Here is a 21,497-nt window from a genome sequence, read left to right on the forward strand (position 1 = left end):
CCTGTGAACCGTGGGAACTGGGAAGCCCACCAGCTCTGGTGTTTTCGGCTGGTCCCAGCTGCACGGGTCTGGGGAGAGATGCTCCCGGGAAGCCTCTGCCCACCCCATGGAGGTGTGAGTGGGTCTTCCAGTCGAGCTTCTTTGTGCTCAGACTCTCACAGGGAAAGGTGTGCAGGCCTGGGGCCCGGGCAGCGGGGCTCACGGGACCGCCTGGGAAAGGGCCCTGAGGCTCTGAGGACGTGTGTGTTCACGTGAGGAAGCTGCCCATAAACATGATGGGGACGCGTAAGCTCTCTGCCCGTGCAGGGGCCCTGAGAGTTTGTGCGGAGTTGGGGAGCCTCCGTGTGTGTGTCTCTTCGCTCCCTCTTTTTCGTGCACACGCGCACCCCCTACCTACACACCACACACACACCCACACCATAAACACTCACACTCACTCTCCTCACTCATTCATGAGTGAGGGTATTTACTGAGCACCTGCTACGTGCAGGCATGGTGCCAGGTGCTAGCAACACAGCATTCCAAGCCCCGCTCTCGCGGTGCTCCGGGGGGCTGCCCTGTGGAAGCTCCCTGTCGCGGCAAAGGACACCTGTCCCGAGGCCGCCCCGCCTACTCAGCCTGTTTCCTCAGCACCTGCACTTCACATTCCAAGAGGAGGCAGAGCCATGGGGGAGAGAACATCCCAGGAGCATGAGTGTCAAGCTGGGGTGTGGAGACCAGGGGCACCCGGCTGTGAGGAGGCCTGGGGAGAGGGTGTCAGGAAGGCCACCCAGGTCCACATCCGGCAGAGCAGTGTCCCCAGCCCACCCACTGGCAAACCACCAGCAGTTTTACCTTAGCCAAGTGCCACCTACAAGATAACTTATTTAGTCTTATATTTTTAACAGACTCGCCTTAAAATAGAACTTTATTTTTTTTTCTGAAGTGGGAAACCCCATAATATCTGGGGAAGATGTCCCCGTCTGTGTCTCTGTGATACCTAAACAATCTCCTTTGGGTCGTGTGTGTGTCCTACACTGGGGAAGATGCCACAGCCTTAGCGGCAGGGCTGGAGTTGGAGGGGTTCTTGCTGAATGGAAAAGCCAAGCCCTCCGTCCCCCGCAGAGCACAGGGCCGGGCTGTGGGTGGGACAAGGGGCATCTCCAGCAGAAGCCGCCCTCCCTCTCCCGGGAGCCTCCTGGCCTCCAGGTGGTCAGTGAAGGCCCATTGCCCCTGTTCTTTAAGGAGGCTGATTTATAGCCAGAAGAGTGAGGAGTGATGTGGCTTTGGAAGGTGATAGATAACCAGTCCGGGAGTCCGAGGTTATTCTGCCTAGTGGTCCTCTAGACAGCAGGGAGGTCACTGCTTGTCACTGGGGCCCTAAAATGGAATTTTCTCGCGTGATGCTGTTGAGTATTGGTGATTTAACGGCGGAGCCGCAGCCGCCACCCCACGCCCCACCACGCTGAGGAGCTTGAAATGTTTCCGAGTGAAATGTTGTGTGCTTACAGCCCGTATTTCCTACGAGCTGTATATTTTAGTGTCGTATTGACACTCATTTCACCCGGATGTCGTCTCCGTTCTGACACCCGATCCTTATGCTGCCTGCGGGTCCAGGGAGGCCTCAGAAACCAGTTACACTGAGAGGCAGGGGAGCTGACGGAGGGGCTGCCAGAGGCCCCGTTCTGGGAGGGCGTCCACACCCAGCCTGCCGACAGGAGGGACACGGGGGGCAGGGTGCTGAGGGCAGGCTCAGGCCAAATGGTATGTCCGGCTCATCTGGCAAGCCAGCCCAGAGTCTCGTGAGACAAGCGTCATGAAGTCACTTTCCAGGTGAGGAGCCTCGAGCCCAGAGCCCTAAGTTTCTTTGTCTCCATCATAGACCTGGGAAATGCGCTCATAGGCCTCAGCCCCACGCCTCTGGGCTCCAAAGCCTTGGTGCTTTCTACTCCCGCGCAAGAGGGGGTGTGAACAGCCAAGTGTGGGCCAGGTCCAGGTCCTCAGGCTGGATTTCCTTAGAGCATCTCCTTAGTGAGTCCAGAAAGTCCGGGCGAGGGGCTGGGCCATGCGGGAATGCTCCCTAAGCAGTGGGGGTCAGGGCTCACAAGCCCTGCCACGAGGCTGCGCCCTGCCGGCCCCGGGGAAGGCGCGTCCCGGCCCCGGGCCCACAGGAGGCCTATCCGGAATGGTGGGCGCTACGCTGCTCGGTAGTCCGTAGTGACCCTGAGGTGAGCGCTCTGGGCCCATCTTCTGGGTGCGGAAACAGCCCAGAGAGGTCCAGCAACTCGCCCAAAGACACCCAGTTAGAGCTGGCAGGCAGGGTCAGAACCTGCGTCTGCCCGGGTCCCGGGCCTGTTTCTGTATCTCCTGCCCTTTCCGACTATCCCAGGGCAAGAGATTGCCCCGCCCCCACGAGCAGTCTGGGGTAACCTGGGGTAACCCTGCTTTGGTGGTGTCTAGTAATCCTGCCCAGAGCCACAGGTACCACTGTCACCTCCCACCAAGATGCTGAGCTCCAGGAGACGGGGCTGAGCATCCTTGCTTGCAGCTTCCCCAGCATCAAGGCCTGTGCCTGGCAAACAGGCTGCTGCAGGAGGGCCTGATGGGTGTGTGAACTAACGCACGAAGGAGCAAAAGAAAGAACTAGCGGACAAAACAGCATCCAGGTCAGGTGGCGTCTGGCGTTTGCCCAGGTGAGGGCAGGCAGGTGGCTGGTCACCCAGCGGCTGTCGGCTCTCAGAAAGGGGGCATCCACAGATGAATGGACATGACGAGTCTGCCAATCCTGCTCATAAATCACAGGAGAAGCCACGGGAAATGAGTGCCAGGCTTTTCTTTCTGTTTAGTAATTTATCAAGGGAAGAGGCGCATTAATAAACATATTTCCCTTGAGGGGAGGGAATAACAGAGATGAATATCACTGTCAGATCTGGCCTGTTTCATCTTGTTAGGGGCGCACGAGAGGGTGGGAATCCAAATATTAGTAGCAAAATCTCTTTTTGAGTGCATTGCAAAGATGTGTGTGTATTTCTTACTTTGTATATTAGATCTACCCCCCATCTTGTATTTTCCCATTTACCACACAGTTCATAAGTAACAAGAGTCTTTTGGAAGATTCACTTTTATATCTCAGAGTTGCCTTTAAAGTGAGGACGAACAAGGAGTGAACCCAGTAAATAAGAATTAAGAAGCTTGGAGGACACCTGGACAGGCAGATGAGTGTTTAGGGACAGATGTCCTCCACTGTGGCTCAGTCGTCTTCTCTAGATTTGCTGTCCTTTTCTCCATTATTAGCTCTCAGCTCACCCTGCTCACCAAAGAGTCCTCCTGGCCCCTAAGGAAGCCGTGTTCATTCACATTTTCATTCTGGAAGATCTGCTGGGTTCAAGGCACTGTCCATGGTGCTGCCCCTGTGTACTCAGGACACACCTACCACGCTGCCCCCATTTGCAGATGGGCAAAGAGAGGCTCAGCAGGCTGAGTAATGCACCCCAGGGCAGCCAGTAAGTGTCAGGCTGTCTGTGTGCCCCCACTGGGGTGTGTGTGTGTGTGTGTGTGTGTGTTCCCTCCCTGGGCCCCTGCACCCAGGAGAGCCCTCCCCTGATACCTACCCTCCCCACCTGAGCAGAGGCAGTGCGGCGGCGGTTCTGGTGTCCACCTGCCTGCTTTCCAATCATTCTCTACGTCCCCCGGCCGCGTGGCCTTGGCCAAGCTACTTGTCTTCTCCTTTGTAAGATGAGGCTCATAGTAGTTCCTTCTTTATAGGACAGTTGTGAAGATTAAATGGCTTTATACTTGAAAATGCTTAGAACAGTCCCGAGCATCTGCGGGGCCCTCAGTAAATACTGACTTTGGATGGCTGAGCGTCCACTGTCCCTTGACACACCACACCTCTGCCCCATGCCCGGCTTTTGGCATCTCCTATTGGACTCACCACCGAGCCAGCCGGATCCCAGTGCTGGGATATAACGGTGAGCAGGGTGACCGAGTCCCTAGTCCACAGAGGCGGGAGAAACAGAAGCAACCAGACATACACAAGCATGTATGAACTCCCCTGAGCTGCACCTATCCACAGAGAGGGGACCGTGGTGCCCTGAGAGTGTCCCAGGGGGACCTGCCCAACTCCAGGATGTCAGCAATGGTTTCCTGGGGAAAGTGATGACCCTGCTGAGGGCAGAGCACTGCAGACAGCAGAAGCAGTATGTGCAAAGGCCCTGTGCAGGAGGCTGGAGAGGGAATCAGGGGCACCCACGGAGCCACCGGGTAAGCCACACTGAGGACTTGTGCCTTTTTCCTAACAGCAGTGGGAGCTCTGGAAAGGTTTGGGGTGGGCAAATGCAAAGACATGATCTGATTTGGCCGCAGTGAGGAACGTGTATCAGACAGCAGTTAACTAAGGGCCCCGGGATGCCCCAAGCAAGTGGGGGGCTGGGCTGGTGGAAGTGGGAGATGCAACTGTGAAGGAGGTGGGGGGGGTGTCAGGCCAACTCCTGGGTCCCCCGCTCTGCTGCTCTATGGGCGGCGGGCGCCTGCTGAGCCCAGCCCTACAGGAGGTCGGGCTGGGCTGAACTGTGGTTGCCCTTCAGACGCAGGAGGCCAGGTAGGCAGCTGGCTGTCAGGAAGTTCACTATCAGAGCCGCTAAAGTGAGGATTTAAAAGCTGTTTGTGGTGAGAGCGTCTTCCTGGCCCTGCCTCTCCCCACCTCTCTGAAGGTACACTCAGGACAGAGAAAAGCCACACAGCAGGGCTTCTTTGGACCTTGGTTCAAATCCTGCCCTTGAGCAAGTCGCTAACGTCCCCAAGCCTCGTTTTCTTATCTGCGCAGCTGGGTTTGCATTTCGGGGGGCAGTGATGGCCGTTCATTGCAACAGTGGGTCTGAATGTCACTAAGGGGTGGCTGTCGCTGGGTTATTCTGTGCACCAGAATCCAGAAGCAGGGACTTATCCAAACACCACACCAAAGGGACACACGCTGTCTCTAGTTGCTCGTGGGCCAGGACACATCTCTGTGGTCCGGGATGCTTGTTCAGAAGGGTGGTCGTGTCTGCAGCACAGACCAAGCGCCGGCTGGGGAGGGGCTGCTCCGTCGGACCCTGTGAGGCAGAATGAGGTGCGACATTGTGTCCCTAGGCGTGTGGGCTGGGGTCCTTCCCACCACAAGACACGGCCTGAGTGTGTCACCTGCTGGCCTGGGTGCCAGCCATGCTCCCAGGCCCCTCTGCGGGGCAGAAGGAGCTGGTGTTCACCAAATGGGAGCACCTTCCGTGAACCCACCATAGCTCTGCTTGCTAAAAGATCTGTAAGCCCCAGGCCTCAGAACCCAACAGAACCAAAGGCCGGCCGAAAACAAAGATGTTCAAGGAAAAGAATACCCTGAGTAACTCAACGTTTTCTCGCAGCTGGGAGCTTTCCTACAAGTGCTCCATCCTTTCCGGTTGAAAACAAAGTCTGTGACTACACACGTGCACTTGTACAGACATACGCACAGGGTACACACCCGGGGCAGCTGGTCTTGGACCCAGCATCCTTCATCCACACAGGAGATGGTTAGGAAAGAAGACCCCAGAATCCCCTTCCAGCTGGAGGATTCTGGTGGCCCATCCTTAAAGGGGCTTCCCAGATTTTCCAGCCAAGGATGGGGTCGGGGGAGGGCTGGGCGTGGTTGACCCCCAGGGCAGGGGGCAGTGGGCAGGGGCTCGGCCGAGGCTGCTTCTGGTGGTGGTGGTGGGTCGGTGGGTCCTGGGAATGCAGGCCCAGAGAGTCACAGGGTATCACTCCTGCCCTCAGTTCTCCTGCGGTGGTGGAGACAGCACACTGACTCACAACCCCGCAGCCAGGACATCCTGCGTCTCCCTGGAGGAGGGGACCTATGGGGTCTGGGCAGGGCTGAGCAGGCAGGAGGGAGAAAGGCGGGCATCGCAAGCCCGGGAACTGCCGAGTGCGGGTGTGGGTGCTGAGGCACTCTTCAGCACAGCCCTGGAGGTCGGCACTTGGGGACCCTTTACAAAGAGGAAACGGGCCCAAGGAGGGTCTGGACAGGGTGGGAACCTTGGCATGTGGATTCTTGTCCAGCGATGTGGTCACACCATTTCTCGGCTGCTGTGTGCCCAGAGGGGAGACCAGAACCCTGGTTGGGAGAGGAGGGGCTGTCTAGAGGAGCGGTCTGGGGCCCCTGGTCCTGAGGAGCAGGGAGCCCGGTCTGGGGGCAGGCCCTCCTCCCTCCCTGCAGCTCCGTGTGTACGTATGGGGAGGGGGAGAGCGCACCCACAGGCAGTTGGATAGGGCACCAGGCGTGTGCGTGCGTGCATGCATGTTTAAGGCAACAGGTCCCCGAGGCCCAGGCGACTCCAGAAGGGAAGGACCTCGGTGTTGGAGAGCCGTCTGCGTGCTGCCAGGCTGCCTTTTGCCATGGCATCCTGCATCCTCCCCACCCCAGACCGGCCAGGAGTCTAGGGCCTCTGCTTGGCGAACGTCCATTCAGGGCATTTTGGGGCGATCCTGGTCGCAACGTGATCCGCGACCCTGGAGCACGTGACTCCTTTCCCTCTCCTTCCTGTGGAAAAGTCACCCGCTGGGATGCTCTACAGCAATAAAAAAGGCGCCGGTTCCTGCCACGCACAGCTGCGTGGAGAAACCTCATCGATAATGTCAGACAAAAGAAGCTGTTTGAGAAAAAGCATTGATAATTCCGTTTATGTAATAGGCAAATACGCAAAACAGGCAACGCTAAGCTGAGGATGAGAGGCCAGTCTGGTGGCTGCCCCAGGGAGGGTCCGGAAGGGGCAGAGGGGCTGCTGGGCTCTGGCCGGGCCGTGCTTCTTGGCCCGCTGCTGGCTTCACTGGTGGGTTCCCTATGTGAGAGGCCACCAAGCAGGTCACCTACGGTTTGTGACTTGGCTGTTGTGCCTCAGGCGTTGCTGGACCCGGTCTCGGCCGCTGCATGCCTAACAGGACAGGCACTAACGCAGATCCTCAGCACACCGGGTGTGGACCAGGCCCATCATACAGATGAGCAAACTGAGGTCGAGAGAGGCCTGTGCCCCAGAGCCGCCAGCTGGACAGGGGCAGATCCGCAGTGCCCATCAGACTGTCCCCACCCCCGGTCCCCTTCCCCCGTCACATCACCCCCACAAGTGCGGTCATGCTGACGTGCCTTGGCTTGGCTGTCCCGCAGTGTCGCGCTTCTCCAGCCCCCGGGTGACGCCCCGCCTGAGCCGCAAGCGGGCGCTGTCCATCTCCCCGCTCTCGGACGCCAGCCTTGACCTGCAGCGCATGATCCGGACCTCGCCCAACTCGCTGGTGGCCTACATCAACAACTCGAGAAGCAGCTCGGCTGCCAGCGGCTCCTACGGGCACCTGTCGGCCGGCGCTCTCAGGTGAGCCTAGCCCGCGAGCCGGGACCAGGAATGGGAGCTGGGCTGGGGCCCAGTGGAGAGGGTCCACACTGGCCTCCCGGGAGAAACACAGGACTTGTTTTTGGGTTTTTTTTAAATTGAAATATAGTTGATTTACAGTGTCATGTTAGTTTCTGCTGTACAGCAAAGTGACTCAGTTATACACGTATATACATTCTTTTTCATATTCTTTTCCACATGGTTTATCACAGGATATGGAATAGAGCTCCCTGCGCTCTACAGTAGGACCTTGTTGTTTATACGATTTGTAAGTCAGTCTACTTGCGAATATTCTAGGAATTCAAAACCAGTAGTGATGACATTGAAACATGCCAACATTTGGGTACATCTTCATGGGCCTCTTTTTCACCCACCAAATGATTTTTTAGTAACCCTTATCGGGCCTGTCGTGAAGAATTCCATCATGAAGTCAAAGGGGACTTTCCTAGTGTTTCAGCAGTGTCACTGACCAGCACTGGACCGCTGGAGCTCTGACACTGGCTTGGCCTGCACGTCTCTGGGCTGGCAGACGTCTCGCTCTGTGGTCACAGCACACGCAGACCTCACCATCACCTCCCGCCCCGTCCCCTCTGTGCAGCCCTTGACTGTTCAGAGGACTCAGACCCCAGCCAGCTTGGCTGAAACCCATGTCCTTACACTGGCCCTCCTGAAAGAGGCCAGGGTTAGAGGAGCTTAGGAATGCCAAGAGAGCTCAGCCCAAGGACCTGGAGATAAGGGATGATAACAATTATATCAGTTATCTTTTGCTGTGTGACAAAAAAACAAAAACAAAAAAAACCCCCGCAGTATCAAACAGTAAGCAGTTAGCCTCTCGCAGCATTTCCAAGGGTCAGGAGCGTGAGACTGGCGTAGCTTCAGGTCTCTCACGAGGCTGCAGTCCAGATGTCGGCCAGGGCCATGGTCACCTGGAGACCTGACTGGGCCTGGATGTCTGTTTCCAGGACGGCTGGCCCTTGGGCCTGTTGGCACAAGCTCTAGTTGCTCTTCACGGGAGCCCCTCCACATGCTGCTTGAGCGTCCTCACAACATGGTGGCTGGCTCCCCCTCCCCCCACCCCCAGAGGGAGTGACCCCAGAGAGCAAGGAGGAAGCCCCGGCATCTTCTGTGACTTAGCCTCGGAGGGCACCATTTCTCCCTCAGTGTCCTGTTCTGGAAAGAGTAGCCCGTATGCAGGTGGCGTGGTAGAGCTCAGAAGACAGAGGACAGTGGGAACCGGAGGGCTCGGGACACACTTCCTGGACGAGGGGGCATTAGAACGGGGTTCAAATAGTCAGGGAGCATCAGTGATGCAGGGGCGCATCTCAGGCGACAGAGCAGTGAAGGGCCAGGGACAAAGGCTGCGTCCTGGGGCAGGGCCTGGGGGCTACGCACAGAAGTGGAGGCCTGAGACGGCCGGCATTGGGGAGCCACGGGTGCTTGAGTGGGTAAAGCCATGGTGACGGGGCAGTCAGCAGCGTGCCCATCCAGGTCCCCGGGCAGCGTCCTGTCTGTCCAGGAAGCGTGAGCCTCACAGAGTCCTGCCCCCACCTCACCCCACCCCTCTCCATCACCTTGTCTGCCCTTCTCTGCAGCCCGGCCTTCACCTTTCCCCACCCCATCAACCCCGTGGCCTACCAGCAGATCCTGAGCCAGCAGCGGGGCCTGGGCTCGGCCTTCGGACACACGCCACCCCTGATCCAGCCCTCGCCCACCTTCCTGGCCCAGCAGCCCATGGCCTTCACCTCCATCAATGCCACGTCCACGCAGCTCAGTAGCAGCAGCAACTGTCTGAGTGATGCCAACCAGGTAGGTGGGGGTGGGGGGCGGGGGGCCACCAGGCACTCATCTGTACCGAGCGAAGGCCAGTCACGGCCATCTCATGCCAGGAACATGTGGAAGGACTCTGGGCACGGGTCTGGCTGGCACCGTACCTCTGGGCAGAGGCCACGTGATCAAACGGGCCTCAGGCTGGATCCCCGGTCAGGAGGCCAGGGCTAGGTCCTCACACTGCCCTCGCTCACCATGGGCCAGCACCCAGCCTCAGTTCTTTGGCTGCCTGTCCAATAAGCATAACGACTCAATGGAGAAGCCCTAGTGTTCAGAGTCAGGCATCATACAGGGACCTCATACACAGCATGTAACATGGGTGGCTGAAGCAGGTAATTAATATTGTACGGCTTAGTTTGAGAGCATGAGTTTACCCAAGGCCATCTTAATCGACCTTCCCAACGGGCTTCTGACATGCCCGGGCCGGCTCACAAGCGCTTGGCGTGCTCGGTGCCGTGAGCATTTGATGAATGAACAAGGTCCTGTTTTGCAGATGAGAAAGTGCAGTTGGAGTCCTAGAGACAGTATCAGGTAGTAGGAAGAGCGCAGGCCTCAGAATCAGATCGTGTTTTGAACCCTGGCTTACCTGAAAGCTCTTTCAGCCTGAGCTCACACCCCTGCAGAGTGGGGCTGCCACCGGTATGGGGTCACTGAGCCTGGGTCCACCTGGATCCTGGTTGGCGCTCACGATGGCCGTCCTTGAGGTGAAGCAGCTGCCCGGGCCACCCAGCTGGCAGGGCAGAGGTGACCACGTGCTGGGGAGGAAAAACCAGAGGCCGTGCGGTCTAGGAGCGGCCCTCTTCTAGAAAGTTCTCCCCAGGGCTCCAGGCGGCCACCTAGCACCTCCCCCAGACGGTGGCTGTCGGCTTTTGTCACATCCCCTGACACCGCAACTCTAACCCGCTTGTCCTGAGGAACCAAGCTCTTCTGTCCCGCTCCCTGGACTGGCCGGCCCTGTTGTCCTCAGACCCAGAGCCTCCCGTGCCTGGGAGGGCTGAGAAGTTGAGGCCACTGAGTCGGGCGCAGGGTCCCCAGCATTTCTCAAAGAGAGGGTCTCTGCTCCATCTCCATTGAGGGGGGCTGCGTGGTAGGGAGGAGGGTGCTGGCGGGCCTGGCCCTGGGCTCCCCGTGCTGTGCCCCAGGCCTGAGGACCAAGCTGTGCGGTGACTCAGTTTCTGAAACTGCAAACACAAGTGTTGGCCTGGACGGCCTAGTGCGGAGGGTCCAGGATAAAGCCCAAGCAGAACTTTGGGGTGCCCCCCTGTGTTCCCCTCTCCCAGAGCAAGCAGAGCAGCGAGTCGGCCGTCAGCAGCAGCGTCAACCCCCTCGTCATTCACAAGCGCAGCAAGGTCAAGACCGAGGCCGAGGGCCTGCGACCGGCCTCCCCTCTGACCCTGACGCAGGTAACCTGCTGGCCGTCCTGGCCGGGCTCGAACTGGGGCCGGGCCTCGTCTCCTGGGGCAGCTGCCTTGGGGCCGTGACCCTGTTGAGAGTGGGTAATGGACGGCAGCCTGCATGAATGAATGAATGAGTGAGTGAGTGAGTGGACCAGAGAGGGCAGGGCAGGCACGCCAGGAAGCTCAGGGAGGACCGGAACTGTGTCCCCAGCTCCCCGCACACACCTCACATGTGCTCATCATATGCCTACCTGAGGGGGAGGGAGGAGGGAGGGAGGGCTGCAGCTGTCTGTCCCTGCAGCACAAGCCCCAGGCCAACTGAGTTGCTCACGGCCCCTGAATGGCTCAGGCCCCCTGCGTCCGCGCCCTCTCCCTGGAAATCTGAACCCCACCCTATTCCCTGAAGAGTAGGACTCACATCGGCCCAGACACCACCACCACCCAGCTTCTAGGCCACTTCGCCTCCCGCACTGCACAGTTAGCTTTGGAGAGGCGGCACTTGGGCACAGTGCCTGCTTTGGCTCTGCGCCACCAGGTTTGCCTGGGGCCTGGTGCGCAGTGGCTGAGGGATAATATCTTCTAAGGACTCAACGCACGTTTGAGGGGCTGAGTGTTACAGTACCTGGGAGGGGAGGGGGAAGGCTGCTGGCGGGAAGGCCAGGAACAGCATCCCGCAGCCCAGAATGAGCCTGTTGTGGGGCTGAGACCCTAGTGCATGTGTCTCTTCGGAGATCCTGCCACTTATTCCAACACCAAGCCGACAGGCACACAGCCCCAGCTCCAGGGGAGGGGACGGCACGCATGCTGACCTCTGGGGCAGGCCTCTCGTGGCGGTCTGGTCTCCACCCATTACTACGGAATGCACAGCTATGACACCATGGGTCCTCGGGGCCTCTGGTCCCCGTCTCCCCTACATCTGCCGGACCATCCTTTATCAAACCTGTAAACCATAGGGCGTGCTCCAGGCACTTAAGTTTTATGAAATATTGGGTTCTGTTATTGTCAGGCAAACAGAGAGGTTGGTGACAAATTCTTCTCCCCTCACTGACACCAGAGCATCTCTGCGTGATGCGTGGTTTCCGCGCGGCTGGCCACCATCAGGGGCTGTTGAGGACGGTGAGTGTCCACGGGAGATAAACTCACTGGAGCCGTGGGGCCAGGGCTGCGGGGAGGCGCCCAGTGCCGGGGAGTCCCCCGCCCCGCCCCCTCAACCCGGGGGGCTGCACAGAGCCCACCCTCCTGCCCAGCTCCGCTCCTACCTCGTGTCATGGAAGGACAGACGTTTATCATGCGTAGGTTGTCACCGTGTCACTTAGTGTCCTGACTCTGACCTGACTCCTTTGCTCCCTGACTCGTTTGCAAGGTGGACGGGCTTGCTTTCTCTTGGCAGCAAATGCAACAGAACGGATCCCTTCTCAGCTTCCGCCCTCAGGTTCCTGGGCTGGGGTGCTGCTTGGCTGGAGGCCCAGGCCCACCCCCTGCCCCTGCACTCTCCTCGGATCACGTGCATGTGGCAGCTTCTTCCTGTCCTCTCTGAAATAAGCAGGGCAGGCAGCTTGAGGAGTAATACGTCTATTTCCAGTTTTTCTGCAAGTGCAGAGGCATTAGGAGGCCCCAGCCCTCCGAGGGCTAGACGGCTAGAGATTCGGGAAGGAGGCATTCCTGCCCCTCCTTTTAATGTGGACCCAGCACTGCCCGGGGACTTACTGGACAACACGTCATTTTCCTTTTCCAGAACACGTGCATTAATTGTAAGGTGCTCTGGGAGACGACACTCAGTACCCACCGCCTGGAGAGCCCTCTGCAGCCCCAGTGGAAAGCCAGTCTGGGGTGCAAGTCCGCACCGGCCACGGGGGGTGGGTCATGAGGCCAGTTTCTGCTCCGAGAAATGGACTCAACTTCAGGAGGGAGGCTGAGATGGAGGCTGCAGCCTCCGCTTCATTGAGTCCCTGTAGCCTTTGGGAACTGGGGTGCCTGTCTCTGGGGAGAGGGTGTCTGTCTCCCCTTAGCCTGAGCTATAAATGCTTTCCCCAGAGGCTCTTCTGAAAGACAGACATTCCTGCCATTTTACAAATAGTTTAGAAGTAAAGCAGGTCCCCCTAACGTCTGCCCCTTTGCCTGGCTTTGCTCTGAGCCCGACCCACAGGCCAGGGGATACCGGGGAGGCCTCAGCCTGCTCTGGAGGGCCTCGCCGGGCCTTCTTCCCAGCCTGGCCATCTATGCCTCTCCCCGTGTCCCTGCTCCTGGTACCACTCAGCCTGTCCTGTGTGCCCGGCTTGGAAGCTGCCCCCGGCCAGCTCTGTTGGCATCAGCTGGGATGGGGGGCCTTGTGGGGTTGACCCTCAGTCTGTTGCTGGTTTGGGAAGAAAAGCCTTTGTCCTCTTTGAAAGGAATTTCGGGTGCCTGTGATCAATGGAAGGCCCATCTCAGGGGCCTTTCCTTTACCTTGAAACGGGCATACGTGGGCCCCATCGTGGCCGGGAGACATGAGCCCAGATGTGGGCGGCCACAAACTCACTGTGTCCTGGAGGGAGCCGGTCAGCCTCTGCTGGAACGTCAGGGTGCCCGGCTGTCATACCAGAATACAAACACCCACATTTTAGGGCTGTCACAGGGAAGCCCGATGCTGGGAGAGAATGTAAGTGCCATGTGTGCCCTTGGGAGGAGGAGACAGTATGAGGGTGAGGCCAGGCCAATGCGTGTGGAGTTTCCTCTTGCCTCCAAACAGGAGCTGACCCCGCACACACTTTAAATACAAATGCCCGCCGCCCCCGTGAGCCTGTGGGGCCTGCCCCAGCTCTCCGCAGGGAAACCCCACCAGATAAGCAAAAGTCACTGCCCTCCTGTCTCCTGTTCTCCTTGCCATGGCCGTTGACCCAGGACTGATGGGACTCCGTGTTGAGGGCCAGCCAGCATGTGTGCATGCTTGTGTGTTCATGCGTGTGATGTGCATGTGAGCACGGGCGTGGCCCCGCCTAGACCAGCCCACAGGTCCTCAGCACAGCCTTGACGGGCTGATAGTGACCTTTCCTCGGGGCCAGGTGGCTGGATATGGCTCATGTGTGTGTGCTCCGCACCCCCCCCGCCCCCCCGCCCCAGGAGCAGCTGGCTGACCTCAAGGAGGACCTGGACCGGGATGACTGTAAACAAGAGGCTGAGGTGGTCATCTACGAGACCAGCTGCCGCTGGGAGGGCTGCACCAAGGAGTACGACACCCAGGAGCAGCTGGTGCATGTAAGCCCCCGAGCGCCGTGGCCGGCCTGCCGGGCCCAGCCCAGGCCCCGGCTAGAGAGAAGGGGCCCCGGAGATGCCTGGGCCACCTCCTGCGTGGGTGGAAGGCGTGATTACTTACGGAGGCCGTGCTTGTTTTCTAAAAGGGGACTTATAAATACATATGTAGTACAAGAGATTAACAAAAATAATGGAAAATTAGAAGGAAAGAAACAATAAAATGAAGCCCAAAGTAAAGGTGTATTAAAAACCAAGTGCTCAGGGCTTCCCTGGTGGCGCAGTGGTTGAGAGTCCGCCTGCCGATGCAGGGGACGCAGGTTCGTGCCCCGGTCTGGGAGGATCCCACATGCCGCGGAGCGGCTGGGCCCGTGAGCCATGGCCGCTGAGCCTGCGCGTCTGGAGCCTATGCTCCTCAATGGGAGAGGCCACAGCAGTGAGAGGCCCGCATACTGCAAAAAAAAAAAAACCAAGTGCTCTGAGCTTGGTCTTCTTTTATTTTTATTTTTTTCTGGAGCTTCCTGGCAGCCAATGCAAAGAGGGAAATAAGATTAGGTAAGCCAGCCAGCATCCACAAGATAACAACAAACCTGACCCTGAAACCTGAAAGAAGTTTCTCCCATGGAGGGAGGAGTTGGTCATTTCCTCTTGGAGACCATGCACAGATACGCAGTGTACATGGGTGCAGCTGGGTGTTTATACCCATACAGGGAGGGGGCTGCTGTATGATGCCTGGGTGCTGACAGATCAGGAGATCAGAGAAGGCCATAGGAGCCGGGTGTGCCCTTCAGGGTCTGCCTGTAAACTTTTCACAACAGCAGCCACTGTGGGCTCACTCATGCAATGCAAACAGCAGGAACAGGAGCTCAAGGTAGGAGGTGCCTGGCTTCCAACCTGGCTCCACCACAGCTAGCCAAGTGGTTCTGAACAAGTGACTGAACCTCTGTGAGCCTCGGGCTTTTTCTCCTGTAAATAGAGGTGAAGCCCACTCTACAGAGGGGTGAAGGTTGACCATGATACCAGCATAAGCACTTAGCAGAGAGCAACCCTCCATACACAGGCATTCCCTCCTGGCTTCTCCTCCCTGTTCCCCAGGCTGGCCCCGAGTGGTTCCCTCTTCTCCATACGGAAAAGAACTTAAAGTCAAGAATAAACCTCCCTCAACCCCAACACACACTCCTTGGTGAGTAAGCGTCTGTAAAGATGAATCTACACCAAGCTGGAAGCTCAAATGCTGGGTAGATCCCCACTCGGCAACTCTCTTACATTTTAACCAATTTAATTGTAAAATTGAAAAGTTAGCTACCTGACATTTTTAAAATATTTTAAAAATTATGTAAGTATTATATAAACATGTTCTCTTTGTAATCAAATTGAGCACTATGGAAGTATATAAAATGTAGAGTAAAAATCCCTCTACCCTCTCCTTTCTCACCACCAAAGACAAGCATTGTCCAGAGTTGAGCGTGAATCCTCCAGATGGCTTCTGTTCACACACGCACGCGCACACACACACACGCTGGTCACACCCAGGAGCCATCCCACAGGAGCCACCTCCTCCCTAGCTCTGTGAAATCAACATTTAAGACACCACCCACTCCCCCTGCTTCCTTTTCTCATGGGCTTGCTCTCAAAGACTGTAGGTTTCTTTGGTGTTGAGGTTTTTCTCCCCAAATTTTCACCAGGGGACTGGAATTTCTCAGCAAACCCATTGCTGCTGACGTCAAACCTGTAAAGCACGGTCTTATCTAATCCTCCTGGGACTCAAACATAATTTTTCAAACAAGTGCCCTGAGCTAGAGTTCACATACATATCTTTTTTTTTTTTTTTTTTTTTTTTGGAGCTTCCTGACCGCCAATGCAAAGAGGGAAATAAGATTAGTTCAGCCAGCCAGCGCCTGCAAGGTATTAACACCTCTCTTTGGGTTAAACAAGTCTTGAGGTGGAGTAGGGGCCACTGGAGCTGTGAGCTTTGGGACAAATCAGATAGATGAAAGGGGGAAAAGAGAAGATCTGGAGCCAGAGGGGTTGCAGGCAGAGAGGTGGAGGGGAGGATGTAAAAGATGCCCAGCAAGGAGTGGGTCAGCCCTAAAGAGTGGCGAGGGGATTCCTCAAGTAAAGGCAGGGGCTCCAGACCTGGGAAGAAGGGCTCCAGCTGCAGGCTCCTGCCTGGGTCCTGGGGCTGTGGGTGACTGTCTGCACCTGGCCCTGAAAGGAGCAAGTTCCTGTGTTGGGATGTGGGGAGCAGGCTGGTCTGCTCAGCTCCGTCTCTCTCTCTGCTCCCTGGGAAGATGGATGGCCTGGGCACGCATGCAAACTGGAGCCCCTAGTCAATTATTAACAATTTGTTGCTAAGCAAACCAAGAAAAAAATGAAAGGTATTGTCAGGAAGCATTTTTATCATTTGAAAGGCTTTCAAAATGGAAAGTGAGGCTAATATAGTAAGATTTCCCTGGAAGTTCAGAGCGCCGTAGATTTTGCTTGCTCTGATGTCGGCATTTGGATGCATGATGGTCCAGCCTGTCACCCAGGGCGCGAGGGCCCAGCGGTTTTCTGTCTTGCGGGGAGAAGGTGCTGCTGGACCCCAGACGCTCAGCTCCGGCACAGCCTTGTAGGTTGCAAAGGTCTACAGAAGCGCCGTCCAATAGAAAGACACCACCAGCCCCAGTGCCAGCCCCACATGTAGTCTTACATTAGCTAGGGGCACCTTTAAGCAGAGTGAAAGGAAACAGGTAAAATTAATTGGATTCATGTATCAATATTTTGTTTAACCCAAAATATCTAATATTATCCTTTCTGCATGCAGTCAATATATCACAAAATTATTGAGATATTTTACATCCTTTTTTCATTCTCAGTCTTTGAAACAGGTGTGTGGTTTACACTTACAGCCCATCCTGGTCGGGAGCAACCACCTTTCAGGGGTGCAACAGCCACAAGCGGAGAATGGCCAACCAAATGGGACAGTGTGGGTCCAGATGTGGTGGCAAAGATGCCACCATTCCCACTCCCCAGTTAAACAGACAACCTGAAAGATTAAGGACATAAAGGTCCTGAGGCCCCACCCATGTATCAACACATCCCAAAGCTCAGAAGTAGTAAGAGCCCTGCTCCAGTGAGGACTGCAGCCTTCAGTTAAATCATGAAAGCAAGTAACAAAACCAAATGTCCTACTCAGGGCGGCTTGCTCTGCTGCCTGTGACAGAAAACCTCCGTGGCCTGTTGCTGCCCATCACAGGGAGAAACTGCCCCCGGGGGGCGCACAGGTGATAGGCCCAGGGCAGAGACCAGAAGGTATGGGTGCAGGGGCTGAGAAAAAGAGAAAAATTCTCCCCATGCTCCTGACCCAGGGCAGTGCTGGCTGGGGTGTGTCTGAGGCCCACTCGTCCAGGGAAGGCTTTCTGGCCATGCACTTCCCAGCTGCGCCTGGGATGCCCGCCCCCCTGCTCCGAGCACCGAGGGCCCCCCCACCACTGCAGGATCAGCTGGATGTCTTGGGCTGTCCCGCCTTGCCTTCCTGGGCCGTTTTGTCCCCCGGGCAGCATCACACACTGCCCAGGGCACACCGTCAGGGTCAGACTCTAGCTCCCTCCTGGGCAGGCTACTTTAACAACCTGGGCTTTCGTGAAAAGGGGACAAAGCTGTCATCTCATGTGTCACTGTCAAAAAGAGAGACGAGGATGCATTTATGTTTCTGTTATGATAAGAATGTTAGGGACCTCCCTGGCGGTCTGGTGGTTAGGGCTCGGTGCTCTCACTGCCGGGGCCTGGCTTCAACCCCTGGTCAGGGAGCTAAGATCCCACAAGCCTCGTGGCCTAAAAGAGAAACAAAAATGTTATTTAAAAATTTCTGGAGCCATAAGGACAAGCTTGGGAGAGGCAGCTCGTGCCCCCACTGTGTGCGTGTCTGCCCCACCGCAGCTAATGAGCGCCTACTGTTTGCAGCCTGGAAGCACCATCATAACCATCCGTTCTCCATAGACCAGAGCCTAGAGCCCAGACTGGAGTGAGCGGGCTGTCTCTGACCATCATGGAGGGTCACTTTGATGACTAATTGGAAGATGCAGCCCAGATAACTCACGAGGAGGCGTGGCCGGCACCTGGATGCTGGCCCATGCGGCGGCTGGTCTGCATAGACCAGGTGGGGTCTGGAGGGGTGGGTGGACGGGCTCACCCTTCCCCGTGGGCTTCTTCCCGGCAGCACATCAACAACGAGCACATCCACGGGGAGAAGAAGGAGTTCGTGTGTCGCTGGCAGGCCTGCACGCGGGAGCAGAAGCCCTTCAAGGCCCAGTACATGCTGGTGGTGCACATGCGCAGACACACGGGCGAGAAGCCCCACAAGTGCACGGTGAGTGGCTGCGGGCCGGCCCGTCGGCCAGCTGATGGGGCTGGTGTGGGCAAACCTGGTGGAACAGCGTTGGGACAGGCCTTGCCGACAGGGTGTCCTGTCTGACCCCGCCCGGTCTTGGGTCCTGGGGGCCCTTCTTCTGTCTGTCTGCTGCCCCAGATCTTTGCTTACTCTCCCTGTGGGGCAGTGTGTGCATCTCGGTACCTGTGGGGGGTGGGGGGCATGCTGGTGTCTCTGTGGTTGTGTCTGTGTTACCAGGAGCCCCACGGCACAGCTGTGCCCTCACCCAACTGGGTGACCCTGGGCAGGGGGCCAGCTTGGTGGCTCCCTGCAGCCTGTCTTCTGCACAGAAAAGAGTTTCACTGGAGAGTCACAGATTGAGCGATGACGGGTTAAAAGTCACTTTGGTTGAGTTTTTTTTAATAAGTGAGAACGCAGTGATAAGACCTTTTAGACAGTCTCCCTTATGGAGTCAACAGGATTTGTGACGCTCTTGGGTTGGCCAAAAAGTTCAGGGAAACCCGAACGAACTTTTTGGCCAGCCCAATATTTGGTGAGACCTTTTTTTAATTTAATTTAATTTATTTTTGTATACAGCAGGTTCCTATTAGTTATCCATTTTATACATATTAGTGTATACATGTCAATCCCAATCTCCCAGTTCATCACAGCACCACCCCTCCCCTGCCACTTTCCCCCCTTGGTATCCATACGTTTGTTGTCTACATCTGTGTCTCTGTTTCTGCGCTGCAAACCGGTTCATCTGTGCCATTTCTCTAGGTTCCACATATATGCGTTAATATAGGTGAGACCCTTTTTTAACACACAGGAATTGCTCCCTCTTTCAAAGAGCGGTGGCCCTGTGATGCACTCCTGTGGCTGTGACAGAGGCCTCTGGGAACTGCTCTTTGTGAATTACCGTATTTCATAGATTCTGAGACATACACTTCATTCTCATTTTAATGACTCTGAAATCAGTCTGTCTTAAAATCGGTGGTGTCCAGGATTCAATGAAGTACACTACCTTTGTTGGCAAGGTTTTGGTTTTTTTTAATTGAGATAGAATTCACATACCATAAAGTTCACCCTTTTTTAAAAATGTACAATTCAGTGATTTTGAGCGAATTCACAAACTTGTGCAGCCTTCACCACTAGCTAATTTCAGGACATTTTCAACACCTCCGCCAAAGAAACCCCATACCCACCAGCAATCACCCCCATGCCCCCCTCCCCTGCATCCCCTGACCACCACTAATTTGCTTTCTGTCTCTATCAACATGCTTATTCTGGGCAGTTCATAAAAATGGAATCATACAATGTGTAGCCTCTGTGTCTTTTCCTTCACTTAGCATGTTTTCAAGGTTCATCCATGTAGTATCATGTATGAGTATTTCATTTCTTTTTGTGGCTAAATGATACTCCACTGTGGACAGATCACAGTTTTTTGTCCGTTAATCAGTTGGTGGCTATTTGCATTGTTTTCACTTTTTGGCTAGTAACACTGCTATGAACATTCACGTTCAAGTTTTTGTGTGGTTATGTTTTCAGTTTCTTACGTATATACCTAAGAGTGGGTCATAGAGTCATAGAGTGGGTCATTGCTGGGCCATAGAGTAACTCTATGTTTAACTTTTTGAGGACCTGCCAGACTTTTCCAGACAGGTGACAGTATTTTACATTCCCACCAGCCATGGGTGAGGGTTCTGATTTCTCCACATCCACACCAAAACTTGTAGTTACCTGCCTTTCAGTTACCTAGTCATCCTGGTGTGTGTGAAGTTGCATCTCATTGTGGTTTTGATTCGCATTTCCCTAATGACAGATGATTTTGAGCATCTTTTCTTGTGCTTATTGGCCATTTGTATATCTTTGGAGAAATGTCTACTCCAATATTTTGCCCACTTTTAAATTGAGTTATTTGTCTTTCTGTTGTTGAATTGTAGTAATTTTACTAGAGCCTGATTGGATATATGATTTGCAAATAGTTTCTCACGTTCTGTAGGTTTTCTTTTGATTTTCTTCATGGTTTCCTTTGAAGCATAAAAGTTTTAAATTTTCTCAAAGTCCAATGTTTTCTTTGCTTGTGCTTTTGGTGACGTGTCTAAGAAACCATTGCCTAATCCAAGGTCACAAAGATTTACCCCTATATTTTCTTCTGTGAGTTTTATAGTTAATAAATATAGTTTTATTTATATAAACATATAAATATGTACGTGTATACATTTAGTAAGGTAGTTCTTCCGTTTAGGTCCTTAATCCATTTTGAGTTAATTTTTGTAGAGGGTGTGAGATAAGGGTCCAAATTCGTTCTTCCGCATGTTGTTACACAGTTGTCCCAACCCCATTTGTTGAAGAGACTATATTTTCCCCATTGAACGGTCTCGACACCCTTGTTGAAACCCAGTTGACCCTAAATGTGTGAGTTTATTGCTTAACTCTCAGTTCTCTTCTGTTGATCGATACATCTGTCCTTATGCCAGTACCACACAATGTCTTTTTTTTAAATTGATGTACAGTTGATTTACAATGTGTTAATTTCTGCTGTACAGCAAAGTGACTCAGTTATACACATATATACATTTTTTTTTTTTTTTTTCGGTATGCAGGCCTCTCACTGTTGTGGCCTCTCCCGTTGCGGAGCACAGGCTCCGGACGCGCAGGCTCAGCGGCCATGGCTCACGGGCGTAGCCGCTCTGCGGCATGTGGGATCTTCCCGGACCGGGGCACGAACCCGTGTCCCGTGCATCGGCAGGCGGACTCTCAACTGCTGCGCCACCAGGGAAGCCCCACATATATACATTCTTTTTTATGTTCTTTTCTACGATGGTTTATCCCAGGAGATTGGATATAGTTCCCTGTGCTATACAGTAGCTTGATTACCATAATTTTGTTGTAAGTTTTGAAATTGGCAAGTGTCAGTCTTCCAAATTTGTCCCTTTTGCAAGATTGTTCTGGCTCTTCTGGATCTTTTGCAGCAAGTTATTTTCTTAACACCCCGAGTGGTAGCAAACCATAGCCCTCTGATATGAGCTGTGAACTGCAGAAACAAATAAAAGGCATTGGAGTCAAGTGTGCCCAGTCAAACTGGTCAGGAATAAAGGGGAGGATGTGAAGAATGAGACAGTTCCTGTTGGGGTTTACGTGTTATTCTGGGGGCAATTTTCACAGCTACACTGGATGCAATTGCGGTGTGTTTGGAATAGGTGCCCCCTGCAGTGATCCTTCCTCCCTCCCTCCCTCCCTCCCTCCCTTCCTGCCCCTGTCTCTGGCTCCCTCTTTTCTTCCTTTCCTAAAATGTTTACTGAGCACTTCACATGTTTC

The 21,497-nt window shown here is 55.0% G+C and overlaps 1 protein-coding gene across 1 annotated transcript in view; it reads left to right on the plus strand.

Moving 5' to 3' along the window:
- GLI2 (GLI family zinc finger 2) overlaps window positions 1-21,497 on the plus strand; it is a 181,119-nt gene that overhangs the window by 151,115 nt on the left and 8,507 nt on the right. The window contains 6 exon segments of the mRNA XM_024759165.1: window positions 7,154-7,355; window positions 8,966-9,179; window positions 10,481-10,602; window positions 13,632-13,668; window positions 13,670-13,831; window positions 18,027-18,176. Coding sequence (XP_024614933.1) covers window positions 7,154-7,355; window positions 8,966-9,179; window positions 10,481-10,602; window positions 13,632-13,668; window positions 13,670-13,831; window positions 18,027-18,176 — 887 coding nt within the window.

Source organism: Neophocaena asiaeorientalis, unplaced genomic scaffold, assembly GCF_003031525.2.
Source record: "Neophocaena asiaeorientalis asiaeorientalis breed wild unplaced genomic scaffold, Neophocaena_asiaeorientalis_V1.1 scaffold593, whole genome shotgun sequence".
Classification (NCBI taxonomy): Eukaryota; Metazoa; Chordata; class Mammalia; order Artiodactyla; family Phocoenidae; genus Neophocaena; species Neophocaena asiaeorientalis.